The following is an 8,687-nucleotide window of genomic DNA, read 5'->3' on the forward strand; positions in this document are numbered from 1 at the left end:
AGTACTGGGATCAAAGGCGAGTGCCACGGCCGCCCGGCCCTTTACCTACTCTTGCCCGGCACTTACTGTCTGCCTCCTCTCTGCTTCCGCCTTAAACTGCCTCCTGAAATCCTTCTTTGGATTTAAAGGTCAAGGTGCAAAGAGGAGGTGCACCCCTAAGCCAACTGATGCACTGATCCCCGACACAGACAGCCTGGTGGGGGGCTCTCGTAGGCCTTCCCCCTTCCTGAACATCAGGCAAGGAGAGCAGCACTTGGTTCCAGGGTCTCAGTACCCCCTGTGCCATCTGAGCCGCTTGTGCTCATCATCTCTATTAATAACCACTGTCCCTCCCCCTACTGCCGGGGCTGCCCCTACGCTTGCCCAGCTCACGTTCGCCAGTCAGTCACAGCAGCTCAGTCCTCCAAAGCTGCTGGACCCCAGGGCGAGCTGACCACCAACTGAGGCGGCTGGTAAGTCTGTAGCTCTATGGTATGAAGGGGCTGGAGCCCACTCTTCTGACCTCCTTGTCTGCAATACAGGGAGTGGCCTCATCCTAGGGGAGTGGCCTCTCTCTTCATCTCTGCTCAGCTCCCAGCTGTCCAGCTGGAGCCACAGAGTTGGAAAGAAAGGGACCTAAGGAGTTGGGAGGAACGAAGATGGGTGGGAAGGTACCTGAGGGATGGGAAGGGGTGGCCTGCGACCCCATGAGGTTGGTGGAGTGTAGTTGTGCTTGTGAGATAGGACTCCATAGAAAACTGCATGACTTAGGGAGAGAATGAAGTTCCTAGCTTTTCCCCATCCACAGCTAGATCTTATTACTTTGCTTCTGTCCCCCACAATTCTCTGCTGCTATGTATGATATTGCTGAACTGACATCTGTCAGAGCCCAAATGCCCTCAGTTCACTCTCCAGCCCAGCTCTGCAGCTGGGACACGAGTGCCCGAGGGAGCAAGGAACACACCCATGACCTCTCAGGCCACGTTCCAGTTGGCCTCCGGGAAGAACAGCAACCTCCCCTTCCTATGGAGAGTGTTTTGGCTGGATCTCCTCAACACCAGCAGAACATTTCTTTACCCCCTTGGACCTTGACAGAAGCCTGAGGAGGAGACCAGAGTCTGAAGCCATAGCTGCAGGATGATATCCCAATACAAATAACGACTTTAAATCATGCCAGGCTCAAGAAACCTGGGTGCACTGCCCTGCCAGGGCTGTTGTCTTTTAAACAACCCTCAGCCCGGGCTCTGCTCCTAATCCCCACACAGGATCTATGGAAAGTAGGCACAAGAGGATGGTAAGAGGTAGGGAAAGGGCTGTAGCTCTACCTCCTGTTCTGATTCCAAAGAAAACAGAAGCCCCACGGCAGTAAAGTTTACCTTCTCGGGGAATACACATTTCTGTGAAAACCTGAAGTGGATGGCATAGCTTAGTGGTAGACAATCCACGTGGCATACATGAAGCCTTGAGTTCAATCCTCAGCACTGGAGAAACACACACACACACACACACACACACACACACACACACTCTCTCTCTCTCTCTCTCTCTCTCTCTCTCTCTCTCTCTCTGAAGAAATTTTGTCCTTAACCCCAAGTTAAGGAGTACTAAGCGGAGAGGTGGTGGTGCACCCCAACTTCAGAGGCAAAGGCAGGTGGATCTGTGAGTTCGAGGCCAGCCTGGTCTACAGAGAAGTTCCAGGACATAGGACAGCCAGGGATACACAGAGAAACCCTGTTTCAAAAAGAAAAAGAAAGGAAGGAAGGAAGGAAGAAGGACGTTCTGCTGTAGTGCACACACTCATCATTCCGTCTCTCCTTCAAGCCTGCTTCCCACTCCTTCCAGGTCAAACCCATCTCCACCATGCCGCTCTCGGGAACCCCGGCCCCTAACAAGAGGAGGAAATCCAGCAAACTGATCATGGAACTCACTGGAGGTAGGGCATGCTTGGAGCTCCCTGACACAGGAGTCCCAGAAATTCTGTAAGACTGGATAGAAGTCAGAGGAATTCCAGTCCTGGAGGGTGTGGGAGATAGATGTGGTGGGAGAGTAAGAAGGACAAGGAGAAAGGGGCAGGAAGAGCTCAACATTTACTCTGTGGCCTCCTACCCTTTGCACTGATTACTAGGAGATAGCACCCCGCTGCACTACTCAGCCAGGCCTGGACCACAGGACCCAAGTCAGTGAGGTATATGTGAGGACACAAGCTAGGCCTCACCAATGGTTAACTCCCTTCTTTCTTTCTAAGTGCTAGACAACTTGGGTAAGCATTTAAAATAGGAAAGTGTGCAGGCGTACTCCCCAGGGATGCACACGAGTTACCAAGTGTGAAGTTCTCCTGATACCTCTGGAGCCAGAGTTCACTGAATCAAAATGAAAGGACTCAAGGATCCGTATTTAGAGATGGGCAACTGCACATGGGCTGGGCCTATCAGCTTCCCGCCATGCTATAATTTCTCTACTGGCCTCTGTCTACGATACTCCCTTATACTTGTTCTCTCCACTCCAAGCCCATGCCCTCTTTGGTCCTGCTTACCTCTCTACTCTAGTATTTCCAACTGTTATGCCCTGAACCCTTGCTCCCTTGTGTTCTAACTTGAAACCAGGAAATCAAAACTTCTCATGGGCTGTGTATGGTGGCGAACACCTTTAATCCTAGCATGCAGGAGGCAGAGGCAGACTGATTTGTGAGTTCAAGGCCAGCATGGTCTAATAGTGAATTCCAGGCCTTCCCTGGGTTACATAGAGACAGCCTGTCTTAAATACACACACTCATCACACACACACACACACACACACACACACATACACACACACCCCGCCCCCACTACACACATAAAGGCACACACCCCCACACAGACTGAAGAAGTGAGGAGATGACTTGGTGGTTAAGAGCAAGTTGCTCTTGAGAAGGACCCAGGTTCAGTTCCTGGCACCCACATGGTTCCAGGGGATCTGAGCCCTTTTCTGACCTCTGTGGGCACCAGGCACCCATGTAGTGCACATAACACACATGCACACAAAATACTCATACACATAAAACACAAACAAGGGGTTGGGGATTTAGTTCAGTGGTAGAACGCTTGCCTAGCAAGCACAAGGCCTGGGTTCGGTCCTCAGCTTGGGGGGAGGGGAAAAAGGGGGCTGGAGAGATGGCTCAGAGGTTAAGAGCACCGTCTGCTCTTCCAGAGGTCCTGAGTTCAATTCCCAGCAACTACATGGCGCTCTCTTTGTATACATAATAATAATAAATCTTAAAAACATAAACAAATCTCTTAAAAAATTTAAAAGATACACAGATAAGACAAAAACTTGTCATAAACTAGATAGACCTTGGTCAGATAACAGCATCTTGCCCCTAAATGATCTCTTTTTTCTTTTTTTTCAAGACAGGGTTTCTCTGTGTAGCTTTGCGCCCTTCCTGGAACTAGCTTTGTAGACCAGGCTGGCTTCGAATTCACAGAGATCCGCCTGCCTCTGCCTCCCGAGTGCTGGGATTAAAGGCCTGTGCCACCACCGCCCAGTGTTGATCTCTTTGATTATACTCTCAGCTGTGGGTGGTGGTTCTACTCTTGAGTTCTGAAAGCCCTAATTTCCTCTTCTCCACCTCCTGGATAAGGTGGACGGGAGAGCTCTGGCCTGAATCTGGGCAAGAAGATTAGTGTCCCAAGGGATGTGATGTTGGAGGAGCTATCGCTGCTTACCAACCGAGGCTCCAAGATGTTCAAGCTTCGTCAGATGCGGGTGGAGAAATTTATCTATGAGAATCACCCTGATGTCTTCTCTGACAGCTCAATGGTGAGGATGGACATGAACCTCTCTCACAGCCCAGGGCCTTTTCTGACAGCTTCTCAGTAGGCCCCAGGTTCCCCAAATACCACCAACCTCCTCTCCATTAGAAATGATAAGCTCAGTAAGTCTCTACATATATTACATTCCCAGCAGCTCTAGGGTGGGTTACAGCTCATTTCTGAAGCTTAGTTCCATCTTAGAGCCAGTGCAGGCTGAGGAGTACCACACTCAGAGGGAGAAAATTCCTTCCCAGTGTGGGAAAGTGTTAAAATAGGGTTGCTGGATAAAACACAGGACACCCGGTCCTGTATTTTGAAGTTAAGATACACAATGAATATTTTTTTAGTAAAGTATGTTCTTTGTAATATTGGGGACATAAAAATGAAGCAAGAATTAAAAACTACAGTATCTTGGGGCTGACTATATAGCTGAGTGGCAGAACAGGTGCTTAGAATGCATGGGACCCTAGGATTCGTTTCCAGTGCCCCCAAAAGCAAACAGCAAGGAACAAAAATCCAAAGAGAGTATCCAGTGAAATTTGACCTCCAGGTTTATACAATGAGCTTGGTCACTGAAGAGGCTAAGGATGGAGGATTGCTCATGATTTTGAGAAAAGTTTTTAAAATCAACAGTTCTTTTTTTTTTTTTTCCTGTTAAATATGTTGCCTGTAACATGTAACATTTTGGACATAAAAACAATATAAGGCTGAACAGTAGTGGCTCACGCCTTTAATCCCAGCACTTGGGAGGCAGAGGCAGGTGGATCTCTGTGAGTTCCAGGCCAGCTTGGTCTATAAATCGAGTTCCAGGACTGCTAGGATTGTTACACAGAGAAATCCTGTTTCAAAAACAAACAAACAAAAAAATAAGATTGGAATAAAAAAATATATTTTTTTTGAGATAGAATTTTACTATGTAAATCTGGCTAGCCTGGAACTATGTAGATCAGGCTGGCCTCAAACTCACAGAGCTCTGCCTGCCTTTGTCTCCTGAGTGCTGGGATTAAAAGTATGTTATATTTTAAACTTAAATGCCTAACAAACACTTTCTTAATGTAAACATGCCCCATTAAATACTTAGGGCATGTTTATATTAAAAATATTGTTCTATACCTGAACATAAAATTGAAGTGGAAATCTGCAATTTTATTTGTGAAACTTGGCAACATTCGAGGAATCTAATGAATTTTTATAGCCATCTTCAGTTTGAATAAATCTTTTATTTTAAAGGTTTAATCTCTTCTTTAAGGATGCAGGACAGGGGGACTAAATATTCTTTCTTTTAAGACCACGCATCTTGTGGTCAGACTTCTCCAAAGAAAGAGAAGGGATTGGAGAGAGGCCAGGCACAGGATGTTACAGCTGAGGAGGAGGGGACCGGCTCCGTTTTCTCTCTTCCTCCTCCACCTTCTCTGGGTGGCTGGGGGACAGTGGAAATAGATGCCTACATAGATGTGGCCAAGGCAGGAGAGTCTGTCATTAGCCCTTATGCAGAATCAAAAAGTGCTGAGTGGGTCATATCTAACTTTAGGAGGGCCCAAAGCCCTCCTTGGGGCTGGGTCTGGTTACAGCTGGGTGGAGCATGAGGCTACTTGGTAAGGTGGCCAGGAGGGCCTCCTCAAGGAGTTGGTGGGGTTATTTTTAGGCTTTGGAGCCAAACCCAGTGTTGCCCTTTTGGCCATCCTCCTCCGCTTCACCTGCTATAGTTTTGCTGTGAGAAAGTTCTGGTCCCATAGGCAATCAAGAGAGGAGTGGGAGAGAGGAGCAGGGAAAGAGTTCTCACTTCTGGGCAAACTGAGAAGGAGGGACAGAGATCTCTTTCCTTTCTTTCAAATTAAAACTGGCTTCTCGGGTTGGGGATTTAGCTCAGTGGTAGAGCGCTTGCCTAGCAAGCACAAGGCCCTGGGTTCAGTCCTCAGCTAAAACAAAAACAAAAACAAAATTGGCTTCTTCCTGACACTCATCCTTGCAGTTTCTTGTTGAGATGTCTTTGTTTGCTTTGCCTTGTCAAGACAGGGAGGGGGAGTGGGAAATGAGCTGCCCTTACCCAGAGCTGTAATTAGGGAATGAAACCTCTGTAGGAAAGTAATTCCCTCAGGCTCACAATCTTCTATGCAGTTATTAGGGAGGACTTCTCAGAACTCTGGGGTATCCTGACTGGTCCTAAACTCCACTCACCCCCTCTTGTATATGTACTGTCTTGGTGTATTTTGCACACCCACTGCTAATCTTCCTCTTGCTTTCTGGTTTTCTTCCAGGATCACTTCCAGAAGTTCCTTCCCACAGTGGGAGGACAGCTGGAGACAGCGGGTCAGGGGTTCTCCTATGGCAAGGGCAGCAGTGGAGGCCAGGCTGGGGGCAGTGGCTCTGCTGGACAGTATGGCTCTGACCATCACCATCATCAAGGGTCCGGCGTTGGAGTTGGGGGTGCAGGTGGTCCTGGGGGCCAGGCTGGTAGAGGAGCTGCTCCTGGCACAGCAGGGATTGGAGAGCCAGGAACAGGCAAGCATTCTCACCAGAATTAATGCATCTGGTCTCTAGAGCAGGGATGTCCCTAGGAATGGGGCCTATTTGGGATATGGGGAGAGGGAGAATGAGGCATCTTGGACCCAGAAGGTATCCAGGATACAGCAATGTGTCTATTCCACTCACAGCCTTATCTTTTAGTTATTTTTTCCCCCCTGGCTTCTCAGATTCAGTCACAGATCTCACCCCAGACTACCATTATGTTATAAACCACATACAACTCCCAGGATGTTATACCTCTGGTCTCTAGACTCAGCAACTTCTCTAGTGGTGGAATACAGGATTAGCTTTCATTAGCTACTAATAATAGCTGCTATTATTTGATTTATGTTTCTCTCTCATGGCTACCAGGTGACCAGGCAGGTGGAGAAGGAAAACATGTCACTGTGTTCAAGACTTATATTTCCCCATGGGATCGGGCCATGGGAGTTGACCCTCAGCAAAAAGTGGAACTTGGCATTGACCTGTTGGCATATGGGGCCAAAGCTGAGCTCCCCAAATACAAGTCCTTCAACAGGTAGGGTAGTGGGAAGAAACCAGATGTATCCACTGTGCGGTGCTTACTGTGTTATACTTGGTATGGGATTGTAGTCAAATGTTTCAGAAGACTAAGGGGCTATAAGGCCTTCATGGAAGATCTCTGCTCTTTTGCCTCTCATGGCAGTGTGGTGGAGGAAAGATTTGTCGGGAAGCAAGAGCTCTGTTAATTCACTGATCAGCAGTTTGGGCACTGTGTTTTTGAGCTTTGGTTTCTTTGAAGGTAAAATGGGGAGACTACATTTTGTGGTTGGAGCTTCTTCTGGCTCCCACCCATTCACTTGACAATGCCATTACTCTCTCTACAGGGCACTTGTATTTCTTTATACCCTGCTCCAAGTTACTGGTTTAGAATTGGGCACTGTAGTCCATGGATAGGAGATCTGTGTGAGAGCAGGTTGAGGGAGGTCTACAGAAGTGCTTTACATAAGACTGTTAATTCCTCCCAACCAGGCCATCTACTATTCCTTGGCAGTGAGGTAGAATTGGAGGGGGCAGATACATTGTAATCTAAGTATGGTCTCATACTATTGGGTCTACAATATTTGGGGCCACTTTTTTCTAAAATGCTGGTGTATGTCACAGCTATCCACGAGACCATGCAGAGTCCACTTTCATCACTAACTTTGGAGAGATAAGCAAGCCAGGGACGTGGAGTGTTCAGGGAGAAGAACCAGGAGCACAGAAACAATCTCTAGCTACAATTTGTAGAGTCTCTTCCCTTAAAACAGGGTAATATCTCATTGATATGTTTCTTTTATTCTGATTCTTAATTATGTAACATGTCTCCCTCTCAGGACAGCAATGCCCTATGGTGGATATGAGAAGGCCTCCAAACGCATGACCTTCCAGATGCCCAAGTTTGACCTGGGGCCTCTGCTGAGTGAACCCTTGGTCCTCTACAACCAGAACCTCTCCAACAGGCCTTCTTTCAATAGAACCCCTATTCCCTGGTTGAGCTCTGGGGAGCATGTAGACTACAACGTGGATATTGGCATCCCCTTGGATGGGGAGACAGAGGAGCTGTGAAGTGTTTCTTCCTGTAATTCACATCATTTCCCCTCTTTGGTTCCAATGTGAGAGGGGGTGCTGGAGAGGATTCCCCAACTGTTACTCCAGTATCCTTGTGGCAATGGAGGGTGAAGGGGGGTACTTCCTTTCCACCCTTCAAGTCCCCACCCCGAGGCACCCTCCTCACCAGCTCAGAGGGCCTATCCTGTGTTCCATATGGAATCTGCTCTTTTATGGAATTTTCTCTGCCACGGTAACAGTCAATAAATGTCAAGGAAATGAACTCACTCTTCCTCTGATGTTTGAAGGCTGATGAAAACCGAGGCTGATGCTGAACAAAGACCAATTAAAGCTAAACACCAAACACTCACTGTTCAGACGTTAAGACCATACGTGAGACCCACATCCACATCCACAAAACCACATTCATTAGGTATAAACAAAGACATATCATTCAGTATCACATGAGATAAATTCCTATGTGTAAAACCACATGCTGGCTCATGAGTGTATAAAGCTAAGAAGCTATTGTACACCAATTAGGATATAAATGTTGGTAACACTAGTATTTGTTATTTTTTTGTGTAGCCAATTAGAAGCTAGGAAATACCAGGAAAGGAAAATGGAGTGTTAAGAAAGTGAAGGTTCAGCTGGGTGGTGGTGATGCACGCCTTTAATCCCAGCACTTGGGTGACAGAGGCAGGGGGATCTCTGTGAGTTCGAAGCCAGCTTGATCTACAAAGTGAGTTAGTTCCGGGACAAAAGAAAAAGAAAGTGAAAGTGTCTTTGATTTTTCACAAAACAAGATCATGTTTAGTTACCAGAAGAGCTGAAGAGATGGCTCAT

General features: G+C 47.4%; 1 protein-coding gene across 2 annotated transcripts; it reads left to right on the plus strand.

Moving 5' to 3' along the window:
- Positions 1–314: 314 nt before the first annotated feature.
- Myoz1 (myozenin 1) lies at positions 315–8,128 on the plus strand. Of its 2 annotated transcripts, none has more exons than XM_036199607.1 (6): positions 315–452; positions 1,822–1,912; positions 3,596–3,774; positions 6,026–6,269; positions 6,645–6,810; positions 7,628–8,128. In XM_036199607.1, exons 2-6 carry the CDS (start codon positions 1,840–1,842, stop codon positions 7,857–7,859), a joined length of 894 nt encoding a protein of 297 aa, XP_036055500.1. In that variant the 5' UTR covers positions 315–452; positions 1,822–1,839; the 3' UTR covers positions 7,860–8,128. The 2 variants fall into 2 exon arrangements, with proteins under 2 accessions (XP_036055500.1, XP_036055501.1); XM_036199608.1 differs by having other exon boundaries at positions 1,801–1,912; positions 7,628–8,122.
- The last annotated feature ends 559 nt before the right edge of the window (positions 8,129–8,687 follow it).

Source organism: Onychomys torridus, chromosome 9, assembly GCF_903995425.1.
Source record: "Onychomys torridus chromosome 9, mOncTor1.1, whole genome shotgun sequence".
Classification (NCBI taxonomy): Eukaryota; Metazoa; Chordata; class Mammalia; order Rodentia; family Cricetidae; genus Onychomys; species Onychomys torridus.

Bases quoted from the DNA above. Each gene is read 5' to 3' on its own strand.
- Myoz1 (XM_036199607.1), top strand. From the start codon at position 1,840: ATGCCGCTCTCGGGAACCCCGGCCCCTAACAAGAGGAGGAAATCCAGC. The intron at 3,775-6,025 runs GTGAGGATGGAC...GTTTTCTTCCAG, and splicing joins TCTTCTCTGACAGCTCAATG to GATCACTTCCAGAAGTTCCT. The intron at 6,270-6,644 runs GCAAGCATTCTC...CATGGCTACCAG, and splicing joins GATTGGAGAGCCAGGAACAG to GTGACCAGGCAGGTGGAGAA.